This window comes from Aedes albopictus, chromosome 1 (genome assembly GCF_035046485.1).
Source record: "Aedes albopictus strain Foshan chromosome 1, AalbF5, whole genome shotgun sequence".
NCBI classification, from domain to species: domain Eukaryota; kingdom Metazoa; phylum Arthropoda; class Insecta; order Diptera; family Culicidae; genus Aedes; species Aedes albopictus.
In genome coordinates this window covers 34,223,608-34,242,901 of record NC_085136.1, presented here as the reverse complement: position 1 = coordinate 34,242,901, position 19,294 = coordinate 34,223,608, and the positions used below count along the sequence as shown (strand labels likewise).

At 43.3% G+C, this 19,294-nt stretch overlaps 2 protein-coding genes across 2 annotated transcripts in view; both read right to left on the bottom strand.

The window, feature by feature from the left end:
* LOC109412976 (octopamine receptor Oamb-like) overlaps positions 1–19,294 on the bottom strand; it is an 841,374-nt gene that overhangs the window by 106,948 nt on the left and 715,132 nt on the right. The gene's annotated exons all lie outside the window — the stretch shown is intronic.
* LOC134288246 (uncharacterized) lies at positions 1,016–18,078 on the bottom strand. Its single transcript, XM_062852451.1, has 2 exons — positions 17,309–18,078; positions 1,016–5,483 (listed from the first exon to the last, which is right to left on the bottom strand). The coding sequence occupies exons 1-2, from the start codon at positions 18,076–18,078 to the stop codon at positions 1,016–1,018; spliced, it is 5,238 nt and encodes a 1,745-aa protein (XP_062708435.1).

The window sequence follows — 19,294 nt, the reverse complement described above, 5'->3', positions numbered from 1 at the left end:
ATTTACCAACAATATTTCAAGCTTGCTTAAATTCAGAAAATTTTCACATATACCAGTCATTCAATTCAGCCACCTCTTTGTCATTATATTGGATCGGCTTCGTAATGCTTCACGACGTTTGAGCCTCTTAATTAAGTTAAAATGTTTATGTTTGGTTTATGAGCTCAACGCGCATTGCAGCAATATTTGAATTTAGATTGAAACTGCAAGTTGCGAAGAAATAACAGTTTTTGTTTAACTGGAAAACAAGTTTCGTTCCAGCTGGAGCGTAATGCCAACATAAAAGATGAGTTTATATCATACAGTATTGAAATAGCCATGCTATTAGGTGAAGTAAGTTACTAAAAATGCTAAATGTATCGGTTTAAGTTCGAAATTTTATAGTGGGACCTGTCGGAGAGCATCCGACCGAAATAGTATTCGACCTCCACTTGACCTTCACCAGAACGTACCTCCTTTTCCTTAATCCATCAAACGTCCACTTTCGTTGTCCTTTCCTTCCTGATTCCTTGAATTTCCCGAATCCGTCACGTAGAATTAGTCATCTTCAGACCATCGCAGGCAACGTAGAACACCAGGTTTACATAAAACACTTTATTTTTCCACAAAAAACACTACATAAACTTTATTAACATTAACACTGTTTATTTCTTAAAACTAACAAATAAAAATCGAGCAAGGGTTCGCCCCTTGCGACTGATCGCGACGACGTACTGAGGATCAACTAACTACTCAATTCCTCTCTGCTCTCGCTGACCGACGATGACCATCCACTCCTTAGTGGTAGTGGACCGTACCGATGTCCACGTAGATGTGAACGACCGCAACAGCAACAGTAGCGCAATTCGGCCCGTGGAGTACCTGAATGTAGCGAGCATATCCAGCCGTTGGCTGCATCCGTAGCAATATATGATGTTGTTCGCAGACATCCTCACCCACCCTGAAGTTGCCGGGAAACTTCTGAAAATAAAGAAACCTCCTCTCGATGCACTGGACGAAATTTACGAACTCAACCTTATTCATTCTGATCCTGCATTGGTAACAAACAGAGTTTGACCAACGGTCGTTTCAAACTGCCAGTAGATGTTCGCACTGTGACCACTCGAGTGACTCCATCTTCGCCCGGGTGCAACTCCTGAATCCGGCCCATCTTCCACTGTGTAGGTGGCTGATTCGACTCAACTACCACAACCAATCTTCCAACCTGAACATCAACTGCTGGTTGCCAATGTTTTGATCGGGCCTGAAGCTGGGACAAATATTCGCGTCGCCAGCGTCTCCAGAAATCCTGAAGCTGCCGCTGCACAAGTTGGACATCGCTGAGATCAGGGTCAGGCATGGATAACAGAGATCCTCCAACCAGAAAGTGTGCCGGCGTCAACGGCTCCAAATCTAGAGGATCATCTGAGAGTGACGTCATTGGCCTAGAATTCATGCAGGCCTCCACTTGTGTCAGCAAGGTGACGAAATCCTCTTGATGCACAGGATTGATACCGACGACTCGTAGTAGATGGAACTTCGCTGATCGAACTGCTGCCTCCCACAAACCCCCGAAATGTGGGGCACTTGGAGGGTTGAAGTGCCAGTATATGCCTTCGTTTGCACATTCCTTTGCGACAGTTTCACGATGTGTCTTCTCTTTCAGCAAATCGAACAGCTCTCGGATTTGATTTCTTGCTCCCACAAAATTCGTCCCGTTATCCGAGTAAACATCGGTGCAGCGCCCCCGGCGAGCAAAGAAACGTCTCAACGCCTGTAGAAACCGCTCCGTAGAAAGGTCTGAGACTAGTTCCATATGCACGGCCTTCGTGGCCATGCACACGAAGATTGCGACGTATGCCTTTGTCGGTGTCCGTCCACGACCAGCTCGCAGATACACAGGCCCGAAGAAATCGACACCAGCTTTCGAGAAAGGACGCGAAACGGTGACTCTAGCTGCCGGTAATTCTCCCATTTGTTGCTGCATTGCGGACGGTTTTGCACGAAAGCATCGCTGACATTGGTGGACGACCTTTCTCGCCAGGTTTCTGCCACCTAGTGGCCAATACCGTTGCCGAACCGTACCTAGAAGCAATTGTGGCCCAGAGTGGAGGTACATTTGATGATGATGCTGGAGGATCAACTCAGTGAGAGCGTGTCTTGCCGGTAAAACAATCGGATGCTTCGTTCTCGGCGACTCCTCGGAATGAGCTAATCGACCCCCGACTCGTAGGATGCCGTTTTCGTCCAATTGTGGATTGTACCATCGCAGAGGAGAATTCCGAGCCACAGGTGTGCCAGCCAACAACTTGCTGATTTCGTCCAGAAACGACTCCTCCTGAACCTTCCGAATGATCACCTGCTCCGCAGCTTGTAGTTCAAAACTAGATAGAAATCCTGTCCGTTTCACATCCGCTGAGCACCGTAAGTTGTTCAGGAAGCGCAACCAGTATGCGGTCATCCGTATTAACCTCGTAAACGATGAAAATTTGGCTAAAAAATCTGAAATGAACCCAGATTCCTTCGACGAAGTACAAGCCACCACATTGCGTCGTTTCTCCAACTCTTCTTCTGGGGTGTTTTTCACGGGTTTGGGCCAACTTTCCGGGTTTTGCAGCAGCCAGGTAGGTCCATGCCACCACATATCGTTCCCAAGGATGTTGTTCGGCGAGATTCCACGCGAGATCAGATCAGCCGGGTTTGTAACTCCAGGAACGTGTCTCCATTGATCTGCTTTCGTCAAACCTTGAATTTTCGCAACTCTGTTCGCGACGAAAGTTGTCCATGTTGCTGGTTGTGACCTTATCCAATGGAGTACGCATGTCGAATCCGTCCAAAATTGAACTCGGTCATCTAGTTTCAATGACTCCGCTACCTTTTCCCAAAGCTGAGCTGCTAAAAGTGCGCCGCAGAGTTCCAATCGAGGTAGCGACTGCACCTTGAGAGGTGCCACCTTTGATTTCGAGGTCAAAAGGTGAACTGAAACTGTGCCATCGCCCCTTTGGCTCCGAACGTAAATTGTCGCACCGTAAGCGACTGTCGAGGCATCCGAGAAACAGTGATATTCTACGGATACTGAATCTGGACCGATGACGCATCGTGGAATTCGAATTTTGTTCAGCGAAGGAAGTTGCTCGTGGAATGTTCGCCATTCCTCACCCACCATTTCGGGTAGTGGGTCATCCCATTGAAGATTCTGACCTTCTTCGTTCTTCAGACACCAGAGCCGCTGCATGAAGATCTTCGCTGAAGTGATGGTCGCTCCAAGCAGGCCTAGTGGGTCGAATAGTCTCGCTATGAAACACAGCACTTGTCGTTTCGTGAGGATCTGATTCTCGGTGATTGGAGGAATGTCGAACTTGAAACGGAATTGATCTACGTTGGGAAGCCATGTTAAGCCCAATGCTTTCACCTCTGCATCCTGGTCCCAATCAATGCCGTTCGAATCAGGTAACGCCAGATTTTCCCTTGGAATTCCTTTTAGTACTTCCGGGCGGTTGGAAGCCCACTTTCGCAGTTTGAATCCACCGCTGATCATCATTGCGTCGACTTGCCTTCTCAATTCGATCGCCGATTCGACGTCGTCTGCTCCAGAGATAACGTCGTCCATATACACGTCCTCTTCGATGGTTGGTGCTGCTAGAGGAAACCTGTCCCGCTCATTGGACGCCAGCTGTTTCAAGGTCCGAGTGGCGAGATATGGGGCAGATTTGGTGCCGTACGTCACGGTTAGAAGTTCGTATGTGGAAACCTTCCCATCTGGTGACGTCCACAAAACGCATTGTAGAGGAGTGTCCTCCAAATTCGTCCAGATCTGCCGAAACATTTTCTCCACATCAGCTACAACCATCACCTGACGAATCCGACTGCGGAGAACGATCGACCTGAGATCTTGCTGAACGACTGGTCCAGCATACAGTGCATCATTGAGTGATACACCCGTAGACGTTTTACATGAAGCGTCGAAGACCACTCTCACCTTGGTCGTGGTGCTAGATTCCTTGATTACCGGGTGGTGGGGTAGATAACAACGCTTGACTCTATTCTCCTCGCAGTCATTCACCATTCGCATGTGACCGAGCTCCAGATATTCAGTCATGAAGTCGCTGTACTGCTTCCGAAGCCGCTCATCCTTAGACAACCTTCGTTCTACCGCTCGCAGCCGTCTCAGAGCAATGTCCTTCGATTCACCGATTTCCGCCAAAACTTCGGGGTTCTTGGGGAGGGTGACCGTGTATCGTCCGTCCGATTCCCGCTTGACTGTCCGTTCGTAGTTCTCCTCGCAGTGCGCTTCTTCTGGAGAGAATTTGCTGACGGCTCCCACTTCCTCGCAGGACCAAAACCGTGCCATTAGTTCCTCCAGATCGTCCGAGACTGCCATATTGCAAGTGTACTTGGTACCCTGACTTGCTGTAGTGCTTTCGCCTGTCACTATCCACCCAAATACGGACTCGGTCAGCACAGGTAAACCCTTTCCAAGTTGGATTTCCCTTCCGGTTGGAAAGAAGCTGAAGAAAGCTTGGATACCTAACACCAAGTCGACCTTTCTTGACCGGAAAAACTCTGGATCCGCTAATTCGATGTCTACCGGTATATCCCATCCATTTGCCTGAACTGTAGAGGTTGGTAGGCAAGCTGTGACCTTCGGTAGAACGAGAAATTCCATCGATCGAGCGTACGACGAGTTTCGAGACTTGACGACTGCCTTGATCTTGCGAGATGCCTTAGTGCTTGATTGTCCGATGCCCATAATCGAAATGTCCGTCCTTTTAACCGCTACCTTCATCGTCTGGTAAAGATTCTCGGTGATGAAGTTGCATTCCGACCCTGAATCCAGTAGCGCTCGTGCTGGATAGCGAGAACCTTGGTCGTCTTCGATCACTACGACTGCTGTAGCTAGGAGAACCTGAGATGAGACGCACTGTGCCGCGTTGGAAGAAGTAGATTCAACCGCTGAGGCATTCGCTGCCTTCGAATTCGCACCTGTGCCGTCCTGCTTAGCGCTATCTCCCAGATTCGCCTTCCTTGATGATCCTTGGCTACCGTTAGCGTCTCCTTCCTTGAAGCACAGCAAGGAGTGGTGTCGTGCCTTACAATACCGACAAGAGAACTTCGATGCACACTCTCGAGCAAGATGACCACGTTTGAGGCAATTGCGGCAGAGCGATTGAGCCCGCAGTAGGGACTCTCGACTGGACAACGACATCTTCAGAAAGGCTGGACAAATGTGGAGTCCATGAATCTCCGAACACGACGGACACTTAGCGTTGTTCGACTGTACGGCGTTGTTGCTGACCTTCGCTGAGAACGGTTTCCGTTTCGGTAGTAGGGATTGGTCGATCTTCGTTTCTACCTTCGCTGGTAGAGCTTCGAGAATTTGTATTCTCCGCTGTAGAAATTCCAGCAGATCCTTCACAGTGTCCTGCTGCTTCGTAGACGAATGTTCTTCCCACCCGCGTCGTGTGGTAGGATCGAGACGAGAACTTAGAAGCAGTGCTGTCATGCTAAAATCAGAGCTGGTTACCCAAGCTTTCAAAATAGCTGCGCCCCTTATGATGCTACGCCCCCATATAAATAATTCAAGCATTGCGCTCAATTTAACTATTTTACTGTTCCCAAAATAAAGCAAACAAGACAATTTTCCCGCTCACAAAAAAGTGCTAGTCTTGGATGTTAAAATTGCGCTCATCATATACCAAAAAAGGATAATAGATTTTTCAGTTCCCAAAATATAAAGTGGCTATCTCAGATTCGAAAACAGCTCTCATCGTAAATCAATAACAATGTGAAAATTCCTTCGCTTTTTAATGAGCTGCGATCTCAGTCGTAGAAATTCCCTCAAAATATATCATTAACAATGTAATATATGAAATTACGGATTTATTGTAATATATGAAATTACGGAGGTATTGCTTTATAAATCTGTCAGAAAATTTAAGAAACATATCGGCCAAAAATGCCATAGAGGTTCCTCCGAGAAGTCCTTCAGAAACTCTTCCATTGATTCCTTCAAAAAATTCTAGTGATATTTGCAGACGCGGCACAATGCAGTTTCTCCAGGTATTCAGATTTTTTTTTTTTGAATAAAAAAAATCGCTCACAGATTTACTTTTACTTGCAGATTTAGAATACTTGCAGGAAATTCTCCAACAATTTCAATGAAGGGGTTTTCAAGGAATTTTGGCTATGAATAAGTATTTATTTTTGTATTTTTGGAATTCCACCAAGAATTTACCAAAAAGTTCTTAAGGTATTTCTCCTCGGATTCCTGTACGGGAAATCCCTGGGATTTTTTCGAATATTCATTCAAAGCTTCATTCAAAAACACTTCCTAAGATTTCTGCAGGGATTTTACTAAAAATTTCTTCACTATCAAAAACTCTTGCACACGAATGTGGAGTTGTGCTCGCTGAAATGTACTTGACGTTCATAGAATGAGAGGTTCAAGTTGATAATTCAGAGAAGATTCCACCTTCCTGATCACGGAACTGCTCAGGGTTTCTTTCAGAAATTTGTGCTGGCTTTTATTTTGAATTTCAGGGATTTCTGCAGCAATTTCAGCAAGGGATTATTTCAATAGTTCTTTACAAATCCTACTGGGATTGCTTTAGAAATCCATCCCAAGGTAAACTTTGACTTGTATTGCGAATTTCTGTCGTAAAATCACAGTTCTAAGGGATTTCCTTGGAGTAATTCTGATAAATTTATTGACATAATTTTTAAAATTTGACTTGTATTGAGAATTGTTGTCGAAAGATTACAGTTCTTATGGAACTCCTTGGAGTATTTCTGATAAATTTCATGAAATTATTTTTAAAATTTAACTTGTATTGAGAAGTGTTGTCGTAAAATCACAGTTCTTATGGAACTCCTTGGAGTAATTCTAATAAATTTATTGAAATAATGTTTTAAATTTAACTTTTATTGAGAATTGTTGTCGAAAGATCACAGTTCTTATGGAACTCCTTGGAGTAATTCTGATAAATTTATTGAAATTATTTTTAAAATTTGACTTGCATTGAAAAGTGTTGTCGTAAAATCACAGTACTTATGGAACACCTTGGAGTTATTCTGATTAATTTACTAAAATATCTTTTTAATTTGACTTGTATTCCTCTCTCTCCTCTTCTTGGCGTAACGTCCTCACTGGGACAAAGCCTGCTTCTCAGCTTAGTGTTCAATGAGCACTTCCACAGTTTTTTAACTGAGAGCTTCCTCTGCCAATGACCATTTTGCATGTGTATATCGTGTGGCAGGCACGAAGATACTCTATGCCCAAGGAAGTCAAGGAAATTTCCTTTACGAAAAGATCCTGGACCGACCGGGAATCGAACCCGTCACCCTCAGCATGGTCATGCTGAATACCCGTGCGTTTACCGCCTCGGCTATATGACTTGTATTGAGAATCCCTAAAAACGAAACGGACCCAGGACGAAAACGGCTTTCCTGGGAATCTGACTAGACTGTTTAAAGCAACGATGGACGGTGTGTAAAACTGCGTAAAGATTTCGGGTGAACTATCCAGCTCATTCGAATCTCGCCGGGGACTGCGACAAGGTGACGGACTCTCATGCCTATTCTTCAACATCTCTCTAGAAGGTCTAATGCGACGAGCCGGGCTCTACAGCTGGGGTACGATTTTCACAAAATCCGGGCAATTTGTGTGCTTCGCGGACGACATGGATATTATCGTCAGAAAATTTGGAACGGTGGCAGAGCTGTAGTGTACACCCGCCTGAAACGCGAAGCACCAAAGCAGGTCGGACTGGTGGTGAATGCCTCAAATACAAAGTACATGCTTGTAGATGGAACCGAACACGACCGGATCCGCCTGGGTAGCAAGGTTACGATAGACGGGGATACCTTCGAGGTGGTGGAGGAATCAGTCTACATCGGATCCTCACGTCCAGCTGACAACAACGTTAGTCGTGAAATTCGAAGGCGCATCATCAGTGGAAGTCGGATTTACTACGGGCTCCAGATTCACCCCCGTACCAAATTTACCATGTACAAAACGCTTATAAGACCGGAGGACCTGCAGGCACTTGGAGTTTTCGAGCAACGCATGCTAAGGATGATCTTCGGCGGTGTACAGGAGAATGGTGTGTGGCGGCGAAAGATGAACCACGAGCTCGCTGAACTCTACGGCGAACCAAGGATCCAGAAGGTGGCCAAAGCCGGAAGGATACGGTGGGAAGGGCATGTTGCGAGAATGCCGGACAGCAACCCTGCAAAGTTGGTGTTTGCTACCAATCCGGTTGGCACAAGAAGGCGTGGAGCGCAGAGAGCACGCTGGGTGACCAAGGATGGAGAGCGGCAGCCACGAACCGTGGAATATTGTTGACTCAGTTTTATTATGAATTTGATGTAATATTTAATAAATGAAATGAATGAAAATCCCTAAGGGAATCCCTAAAGAAATTGCTGGAGAAATCCCTGTGGAAATCATGGAGGAATTTCCAAAGGGATTCCTGAAGGATTCTAGGAGGATTACCAGGAGGAATTACAGAAGAAACCCCTGAAGGAATTGGCTTAAGCGGTGTTGATAAAAATCCATATTCTGAATCTGCATGCCAAACTGGACCAAAATCCAAATTTTCATAAAATTTGGTGGCATGGAACCTATTTAAAAACCAATTTGATGTGTGTATGGAAGCGATATGATGAATCACCCCTCATCGGATTTTGTACTAAGCGTAGATGTCAAGCAGTGTCAAAAACTGCCAAAAACTGTTTTCGAGCTCAGAAAAAGATGTTCTTTCGTACACAATTAAAAAATCAATAAAGTTTTCGAAATATGAAAAGCTCCAAGAATAGGAGGAATTCCTGGATGCATTCCGGGAGTTATTCCTGGAGAAATTCCAGATGGAATCCTTGGATTTTCTGGAGGAATCCCTGAAGGAATCCCTGGAGGAATTTCTGGAGGATTCCCTGCTGGAATCCCTGGAGGTAGCCCTGGAGGAATTCCTGGAGGAACCCTTGAGAAATTGCTTAAGGAATCCCTGGATAAATTCCTGGAGGAATTCCTTGAGGAATCCCTTCGGAAATTCCTGGACGAATTCCTGGAGGTATCCCTGGAGGAATTCCTGGAGGAATATTTGAAGATATTCTTGAAGGAATTCCTGGGCGAATCCCTGGAGATATTCCTGGAGGAAACCCTGAAGAAATTCCAGGAGGTATTCCTGGAGAAATTCCTGGAGGAATGCCTTGAGAAATTCCTAGAGGAATCCTCGCAGGAATTCCTGGAAGAATCCCTGCAGGAATCCCTTGAGCAATCGCTGGAGGATTTCCTGGAGGAATGCCTGGAGGAATGCCTGGACGATTTCCTGGAAGATCCACAGGAGGAGTCCCTGGAGGTATTTCTGGAGGAAGCCCTGGAGGAATCACTGGGAAAATTCTTGGAGGAATCTCTGGAGGAATCTCTAGATGAATCTCTGGAGAAATTCCTGGAACAATCCCTAGTGAAATTCCTGAATTAATCCCTGTAGAAATTCCTGAAGAAATTGCTGGAGGAATCCTTGGAGGCATTTCGTGAGGAATAACTGGAGAAATTTCTGGATGAATCGCTGGAGGAATTGCTATAGAAATACCTGGAGAAATTCCTGAAGAAACCCCTAGAAAAATCATGGAGGAATTCCTGGAGAAATTCCTGGGAGAATTACCACAGAAATTCCTGAATTAATCCCTGGAGAAATTCCTGAAGGAATACCAGGAGAATTCCCAGAAAAAATTCTTGGAGGAATCCTTGGAGGAATTTCTTGAGGATTAACTAAAAAAAATCAAGAGAAATCCCTGGAGGAATTCCTGGACGAATCCCAGGAGGAATCCCTGGAGGTATTCCTGGAATAACGCCTATAGGAATTCCTGGGGGAATCCCTGGAGGAGTTCCTGTAGGAATTCCTGGAGGATTTCCTGAGAAATTCCTGGAGGAATACCTAGAGGTATTTCTGGAGGAAATTCTGGAGAAATCTTTGAAGGAATCCCTGGAGGAAGCCCTAGAGGAAGCCCTAGATGAATTCCTGGAGGTATCCCTGGAGGAATTCCTGGAGAAATCCCTGGAGGAATTCCTGGAGGAATACTTGGAAAAATTCCTAGAGGAACCCTGGAGAAATTCCTTAAAAAATCCCTGGAGAAATTCCTCGACGAATCGCTGGATGTATTCCTGGAGGAATCCCTGGACGAATTCCTTGAAGAAACCTTGGAGGAACTCCTGGAGCAATCCCTAGGGGAAATCCAGTAAGTATTCCTGGAGGATTTCCTGAGGACTTCCTTGAGGATTTCCTGTAGGTATTTTTGGAGAAATTCCTGTAGGAATGCTTGAAGGAATCCCTGGAGGTATTTTTGAAAGAATTATGATAATTAGCTTTATTAAGGACAGGGCCCCTATAGCCACAGCTGTAAAGGCATGGGTATTCAGTATGACCAAGCTGAGGGTGACGGGTTCGATTTCCTTGGGCATAGAGTATCTTCGTGCCTGCCACACGATATACACATGCACAATGGTCATTGGCAGAGGAAGCTCTCAGTTAATAACTGTGGAAGTTCTCATAGAACACTAAGCTGAGTAGCAGGCTTTGTCCCAGTTGGGACTTTACGCCAAGAAGAGGAGGAGCTTTATTAAGGAAATTTTCAGCCCTTGGCTGGTCGATCTCCGTTTTTTTAAAGAATTCGTGCAGGATTTCTAGGAGGAAATCCTGGAGGAAGCCCTGGAGGAATTCCTGGAGGTATCCCTGGAGAAATTCATGAAAAAAAAAATCCTTGGAGGAATACTTGAAAAAAAAACCCTAGAGAAATTCGTTAAGGAATCCCTGGAGAAAATCCTGGAGGAATCGATGGATGTATTCCTGGAGGAATCCCTGGAGGAATTGCTTAAGGAAACTTTGGGGGAATTCCTGGATGAATTCCTTAAGGAGTCCTTGGAGGAATTCCTGGAGCAATCCCTGGAGAAATTCCTTGAGGAATCCCTGTAGGAATTAATGGATGAATTTCTGGAAGATTCCCTAGAGAAATCCCTGGAGGAAATCCTGGAGGAATCCGTGACGAAATTCCTGGAGGAATCCTGGAAAAATTATTTAAAGAAATTCCTGGAAGAATCCCTGGGGAAATTCCTGGTGGAATTTCTTAAGGTATACTTGGAGGAATCCCTGGAGCAATTCCTGGAGGTATTTCTGGAGGATCCCCTGGAGGAGCCCTTGGCGAAATTCCTGGAGGCGCCCTGGAGGAATTCCTTAAGGAATCCCTGGAGAAACTCCTGGAGGAATCCCTGGAGAAATTCCTGGTGGAATTCTTGGAGGTATTCCTGGAGGAATCCTTCAGGTATCAGTAGGTCGGCTCCAGAGGCACGTTCTCCTCCATTTGGGAATTTCCTGAGGAATTCCTGGAGGAATCCCTGCAGGTATTTTTTAGAGGAATCCTTGCAGGAATCCCTGGAGGAAGCCCAGGAGGAATCCCTGGAGGTATTTTTTGAAGAATTTCTGGAGGAATCCCTGGGGGAATCCCTGGAGGAAGCCCAGGAGAAATCCCTGGAGGTTATTTTTGGAGGAATTCCTGGATGAATCCTTGGAGGAATCCCTAGAGAAAGCCCTGGGGGAATTCCTTGAGGAATCCCTGAAGGAGTTTCTGGAGGAATCCTTGCATGAATTTTTTGAGGAATCCCTGGAGAAATTGCTGGGGGAACCATTGAGAAATTGTTGGAGAAATCCCTGACGAAACTCCTGGAGGAATCTTTGGAGAAATTTCTTCCGGAATCTCTGTAGGAAATCCAGGAGGAATGCCTGGAGGAATTCCTGGAAGAATCCCAGGAGGAATCCCTGAAGGTATTTCTGGAGGATAGCCTGGAGGAATTCCTTCAGGAATTCCTTGAGGTTTTCCTGGAGGAATCCGTGGAGAAATCCCTAGAGATATTCCTGGAGGAATGTCTGGAGAAATTCCTGGAAGAATCCTTGGAGAAATTCTTGAAGGAACTCTGGAGAAATTCCTGAAGACATTCCTGGAGGAACCCTGGAGGTATTCCTGGTGGAATCGCTGGTGGAGTTCCTTGAGGAATCCTTGGAGGAATTATTGGGACAATTCCTTGAGAAATTCCTGAAACCCTGGAAGAACTCCTGGGGGAATGCAAGGAGGAATGCCTGGTGGAATTCCTGGAGGAATCCCTAGAGAAATTCCTGGAGGAATCCCTGGAGGAATTTCTGGATGATTCCCTGGAGGAATCCCTGGAAGTAGCCCTGGAGGAATTTTAATTCCTTAAAGAATCCCTGGATAAATTCCTGGAGAAGTTTCTTGAGGAATCCCTGCGGAAATTCCTGGAGGAATCCCTGGACGAATTCCTAAAGGAATCTCTGGAGGAATACTTGGAAGTATTTTTGGAGAAATTCCTGTAGAAATTACTGGAGGAATCGCCGGAGAAATTCCTGGAGGAATCTCTTGAGGAATCGCTGGAGGAATGCTTGGACGATTTTCTGGCAGTTTCCCAGGAGGAATCCATGGGGGTATTCATGGAGGAATCTGTGGAGAAATTCCTGGAGGAATCCCTGGAGAAATTCCTAGAGGAATCTCTGGAGAAATTTTTGGAGGGATCTTCGGAGGAATTCCTGGAGGAATCCCTCGAGGAATCGCTGGAGGAATTTCTGGAGGAATGCTTGGATGATTTCTTTGAAGAATCCCTGAAGTTTTTTATTGAGGGATTCCTGGAGGAATCTCTGGAAGAATTCCTGGAGAAATCTTTGCAGAAAAGAATGCGAATCTTCACAAGAATCAACGATTTTTTTTTCTCATAAATTCCGAATTTTTTCTCATTAGTTGCTGAAGAAACGTTCAAAATAATATACGAATATTTTCCCGAATTATGCCGAAAGAATCCCTCAACATAATGTAAGATGAATTTGCAAAGTAATTGCTGGAGAAATCCCTCAAAAAAAATATGAAGGAATTTCTAAAAATTGCCTAAAATAAATTTCAAATTATTTTTCATAAGAGTTTTTAAAGAAATTTTCAAAAGTAGGTACTTCTGAAAGGATTTTATAATTATTGCCGAAAACGTTGTCGCAGGAAAGTTGAAAATAATGTCTGGAAAATTCTGAAAATATTGAATAAATTCGCGGAAGAATTATTGATGAATTTGGCAAAATAACTTTAAAACGATTTACGACAATATTTGTTAAATATTGCCGCAGGAATTTCAGAAATTGCTGTTGAAATAATTATATTATTTCCCGAAGAAACTTATAAAGGAACTACGAATAATTCCTCCAAATACTACCGCTGGAATTTCTATAAAAATTGCCAAATAAATCTCCCAAAAAAATATTTAAGCGTAGAATTAGCTTTAAGTTGAAATAACATAAAATAAAAACCAAAAATGATTTCGAGAATTTTGAATAAACTTCTAAAAGAATTCACAAATAAGTTTTCCGATCAAATTTAAATAAAATAATGTCGAAGAGAAAATAATTGTCCTTGGACTTTTTATGGGAATTTCCGAATTCCATACCATATTCATATTTATTATGGTTATAATAAGTGATTGCAGGCGACGAAAGGTACAAAACCCCTGGAATTCCGGCAGCTGTCTCCGATTGGCCATCGCGGAAACCCTTCATACCGAGCTTGACGGTGTTCCCTCTGATGGTCACATTGTCCAAAAACCTCCGAATTCACCTCCAACACTCTTGATTTGCAAAATCATGATGTTGGACGTGTCGCAAGCCAGGTTTCGTAATTGTTCGGGAAAAGGCCACTATTTCCGGGTAGCCCCAGGTTCCCGAAACATCCGGGATGGTGGTCAATATGTCCAAAAATTTCTGAATATTCCTCCCAAATACTTGATTTGCGACACTATGTAGAATGGGACATGACAAATGTATTTTTTAGAATTATGCTATGCTAAATGTCAGGTGTCAGGAACTTGCGAAATGTGTCTCCTGAAGGCACCCCAAACGTGACCCAGAACATCCGAAACCAGAACCAGGTAATCCCAATTTACTTAAACAATGCATTTGCAATAATAAAACGATAATTGAACACATTTGCAATCTTTTTCCATGTGTTTCTCACAAATAATCAGTGATTAAAAGGAAGTTGGTCCATTTTTGACCCTATTTGACCCCCCTTCAATAACTCAACCCCCAAGAACCAAAAAACCATTTTAATATTTTTCCATGCAACTAGGGATGTAGCGCGGTCTTCATTCCAAATTTTGTAAATATCGGTTGAAAATGATGTCACGGCGATTTTCTGAAATTAAATTTCTAACTATGACCAAAACGGGTTAATCAAAGGTTTTTCTTTCGAGTGGCATTGTTGTGTAGCTTATGGCAGTTGAACTGTTAACTCTATGGTAGATTTTTTCCGTAATTACACTGATAAAGGTTTTACTAGCAACCAAACTGCATAGTTCATATGAGATTTTTCCTTCTTTTAAAAATAGGCTGTGCTTTCGAATTACACTGTTACGAAATAGTGGACCTTCCTTTCTTAGTCAAGCATGTGGAATCATGAAACACATGGGAACAAATGCCAAAAATGGAAGATAACGTGCCTCTTCAGCCGGCCTTCCAATGTATATGAGTAGACATATAACTAATAAACGAAAGAAAAAATTATCAAAACTAATGATCAATTTGTTCGCAGGGTGACTGTGTTATGAAAGTAAACAAAAAACATTAGAAAAACTGTGAAATTCTTATAAGCTTTATACGAAGAGAGAAATTTAAAACCATCTCGATTAAACCAAGTGTCGTAGTGCAAGAGCCACAATTGAAATGGGCAATACAAGGTTTGCCGGGTCAGCTAGTGAATACATAAAAATAAAGAATCAGGGAACAAAAACTGTGTGCTAAAGTTTCCAACTGTTTTTTTATTTGTCAAGGACATGTATAAATTGGAACAATGCAAATGTACACACATTTTTCTGATTGGAAATTATTGCCAAGGAAAACAAATTTTAAACGCCCAAATGTATGCACAAGAAATCAACCGTATACAAGTTATAAGAAAAAGTTAAACATTTTCAATCCAACGACAGTATCGCAAACGTAACATGGACATGCATGAGGAGTACACAGGGTGTGAATTTACCATATATAATATACTAATGTTTCAGTTCAGTTCAGTGAAGTGAAGTGATCTGAAAATTTTTGAAGATGTGCACCCAGCTGGTGGTGATAATAACATAACCCATTTCTTTGGGAATTTTGAAATAAAGCGTTTTTGGCTTTAAAATAAAATAAAACTGATGTGGTCAGGGCGTTAACAGTGTGCACCCAAAATGACCAAAATTGGTATTTTATTATATTTTGCTTCCTGAGGGGGCGGTCCAGAATGTCAAATTGTTTAAAAATCCATATTCACTAAAACTGATGTGGTCAGGGCGTTAACAGTGTGCACCCAAAATGACCAAAATTGGTATTTTATTATATTTCGCTTCCTGAGGGGGTGGTCCAGAATGTCAAATTGTTTAAAAATCCATATTCACTAAAACTGATGTGGTCAGGGCGTTAACAGTGTGCACCCAAAATGACCAAAATTGGTATTTTATTATATTTTGCTTCCTGAAAAAAAAAATTTTTTTTGAACTGAAGAGCTGGTTACTCAGTGAGTAACTTGGAGTAACCACGATGACACCACTGCCCGAGGGGGCGGTCCAGAATGTCAAATTGTTTAAAAATCCATATTCACTAAAACTGATGTGGTCAGGGCGTTAACAGTGTGCACCCAAAATGACCAAAATTGGTATTTTATTATATTTCGCTTCCTGAGGGGGTGGTCCAGAATGTCAAATTGTTTAAAAATCCATATTCACTAAAACTGATGTGGTCAGGGCGTTAACAGTGTGCACCCAAAATGACCAAAATTGGTATTTTATTATATTTTGCTTCCTGAAAAAAAAAATTTTTTTTGAACTGAAGAGCTGGTTACTCAGTGAGTAACTTGGAGTAACCACGATGACACCACTGCCCGAGGGGGCGGTCCAGAATGTCAAATTGTTTAAAAATCCATATTCACTAAAACTGATGTGGTCAGGGCGTTAACAGTGTGCACCCAAAATGACCAAAATTGGTATTTTATTATATTTCGCTTCCTGAGGGGGTGGTCCAGAATGTCAAATTGTTTAAAAATCCATATTCACTAAAACTGATGTGGTCAGGGCGTTAACAGTGTGCACCCAAAATGACCAAAATTGGTATTTTATTATATTTTGCTTCCTGAAAAAAAAAATTTTTTTTGAACTGAAGAGCTGGTTACTCAGTGAGTAACTTGGAGTAACCACGATGACACCACTGCCCGAGGGGGCGGTCCAGAATGTCAAATTGTTTAAAAATCCATATTCACTAAAACTGATGTGGTCAGGGCGTTAACAGTGTGCACCCAAAATGACCAAAATTGGTATTTTATTATATTTTGCTTCCTGAGGGGGCGGTCCAGAATGTCAAATTGTTTAAAAATCCATATTCACTAAAACTGATGTGGTCAGGGCGTTAACAGTGTGCACCCAAAATGACCAAAATTGGTATTTTATTATATTTTGCTTCCTGAAAAAAAAAAATTTTTTTTGAACTGAAGAGCTGGTTACTCAGTGAGTAACTTGGAGTAACCACGATGACACCACTGCCCGAGGGGGCGGTCCAGAATGTCAAATTGTTTAAAAATCCATATTCACTAAAACTGATGTGGTCAGGGCGTTAACAGTGTGCACCCAAAATGACCAAAATTGGTATTTTATTATATTTCGCTTCCTGAGGGGGTGGTCCAGAATGTCAAATTGTTTAAAAATCCATATTCACTAAAACTGATGTGGTCAGGGCGTTAACAGTGTGCACCCAAAATGACCAAAATTGGTATTTTATTATATTTTGCTTCCTGAGGGGGCGGTCCAGAATGTCAAATTGTTTAAAAATCCATATTCACTAAAACTGATGTGGTCAGGGCGTTAACAGTGTGCACCCAAAATGACCAAAATTGGTATTTTATTATATTTTGCTTCCTGAGGGGGCGGTCCAGAATGTCAAATTGTTTAAAAATCCATATTCACTAAAACTGATGTGGTCAGGGCGTTAACAGTGTGCACCCAAAATGACCAAAATTGGTATTTTATTATATTTTGCTTCCTGAGGGGGCGGTCCAGAATGTCAAATTGTTTAAAAATCCATATTCACTAAAACTGATGTGGTCAGGGCGTTAACAGTGTGCACCCAAAATGACCAAAATTGGTATTTTATTATATTTTGCTTCCTGAAAAAAAAAAAAATTTTTTGAACTGAAGAGCTGGTTACTCAGTGAGTAACTTGGAGTAACCACGATGACACCACTGCTTAGAAGTTCCACCAGCAACAGATCCTTGTAATCCGCTGGCTGGATAATTTGGTCGAGCGTTTGAATAACACGGTCGAATCCATCAACCAATTTGTGGAGATCCGTGATTGATTCCTTGCAGAGAGACGGCAATTTGATTAGCGATTGCACCTGCTTCTTTTTTAGAAGCTTGTTGTTGTTATAGCGTTTTAGCAACGTCTGCCAAGCAACCAGGTAATTGTCTCTTGTGATCTTTAGCGGATCGATCAGTGCCTTTGCCTCACCCGCCAGGCAACCTTTCAGATAGTGAAATTTCTCCACTGCTGGTAGATCGGGTTTTTCGTGAATCAGGGAAGTGTAAAGATCCCTGAAACTCAACCAATCGTCGATGTTGCCATCAAAACATTGAAGCTTGATTTGAGGCAGCCGAACGTGGTCCATCATGCCATGTAGAGTGGCGTCTCCAGGATGAAGCGTTTGGTTCTGAGTGGCATCGCTCTGAAACGCTTGAGCCTTTTCCACTAGAAACGATTTCGCATCGTAGTAGCGGTTTTCCATGTCCACTTGGCTGGTCTGAAGGCTTTCTTGTTCCTCGAAATCTTCGTGCGCTTCGATTTCCCAAACAGTTTCACTAATCTGTACCCATAGCGTATCCAACTTCTCAAGGCGGACATTGATTTGAGCAGCGGTAGTATCATCTTTGAAGTTTTTAACGAATACGCAAATATTACTCAAAGATAATTTGAGTCCCTTCAGTTTTGTAGTTAACGACTTCAGGGAATCCGCACTCCTCGTGACGGGTTTCGACATGGTTGCTTGCCTTACGCAACCGGAACTCAGATGAAACTCGGAAATCAGGCAGTATGCTCCACTCGCAGTATCGTTGAATCGTTGGTGAATCCAAATTCGAGAGAAAACGCAGATGTAGTATACAAATTTGTTTGCTTCGGCTAGACATATACTGTTCAGCTCACCTATGAGAAGAAACAGCGGCGCTACCGAAGCCAAAAGCAGCAAACTCCGATTTGGTTCACCTCAACGCAACGTACGATCCGTTGCCTCAGATTCCGTTTCAAGCCAGCAAATGCGTAGGAGTGGAAAACCCAATAATGTAGTATGCAAATTTGAAACTTCGGCTAGACATATACTGTTCGCCTCACCTATGAAACTACAGCGTGCAATTGTAGCCGAGTCCAAATTGCATCCAAATGTCCAAATCGTCACAATTCTCAACGTCGTGGGTGGTACAGTGTGAAATCGCCTCAATTCAATTCAATTCCAGTGCAGCGGAGAAGAAACAAGCAATGTAGATACACAAAATTGCCTGCTTCGGCAGGACATATACTTAGTCTCACCTGGAGAACTAAAGATGGCGCTGAACGAAATAGCTTCAGTCCGAAAACCAACGAAAAACCTCAGGGATTGCGTCCATAAATGAGTTGACTCGCAACAGTCCAATTGGCATCGAAAGGGTTGAAATTTATTCAGGTGTGTAGAATCACAAAACCAGCTTCGGCTGGGCATATACTATAAAGTGTATTTACCTGACCGCAATGGCCGTTCCGCGATGCCCGAGCCTGGAAGCAACCTTGGAATCGTCCTTCTCGAAGTCGCAATTGGTCGTCCGTCTGCAAGTCGTCACCTTCGGTGTTACAATCACTCGTCGCGTCGTTGCAGCATGCACAGATTTGAAACCGTCCAGAACTAGTTCTTCGCGAACCAATTCACCATCGGTAGTGTTCGTTGAACGATGATCCTCACAGCGACCGTTCCATGCACAAGTCGCAGCACATCGACATCTCGTTCACAGTCCGGTTGATTCACGACGAGCCACAGTCACACAAGAGATCGAATGGTTGGCGTTAGTGGGGAATGTGGATCATGCTTCGGCTAAACATATACTAACTAGTGTGTTCTTACATACCTGACCGGTAGTAGAACAACGCTCCGGTTATTCTACAATCCTGCAGACGATCGAATACTGCTAGCCGAATCCAGATTCCAACTCGAGACTTCGTTTGGTGTG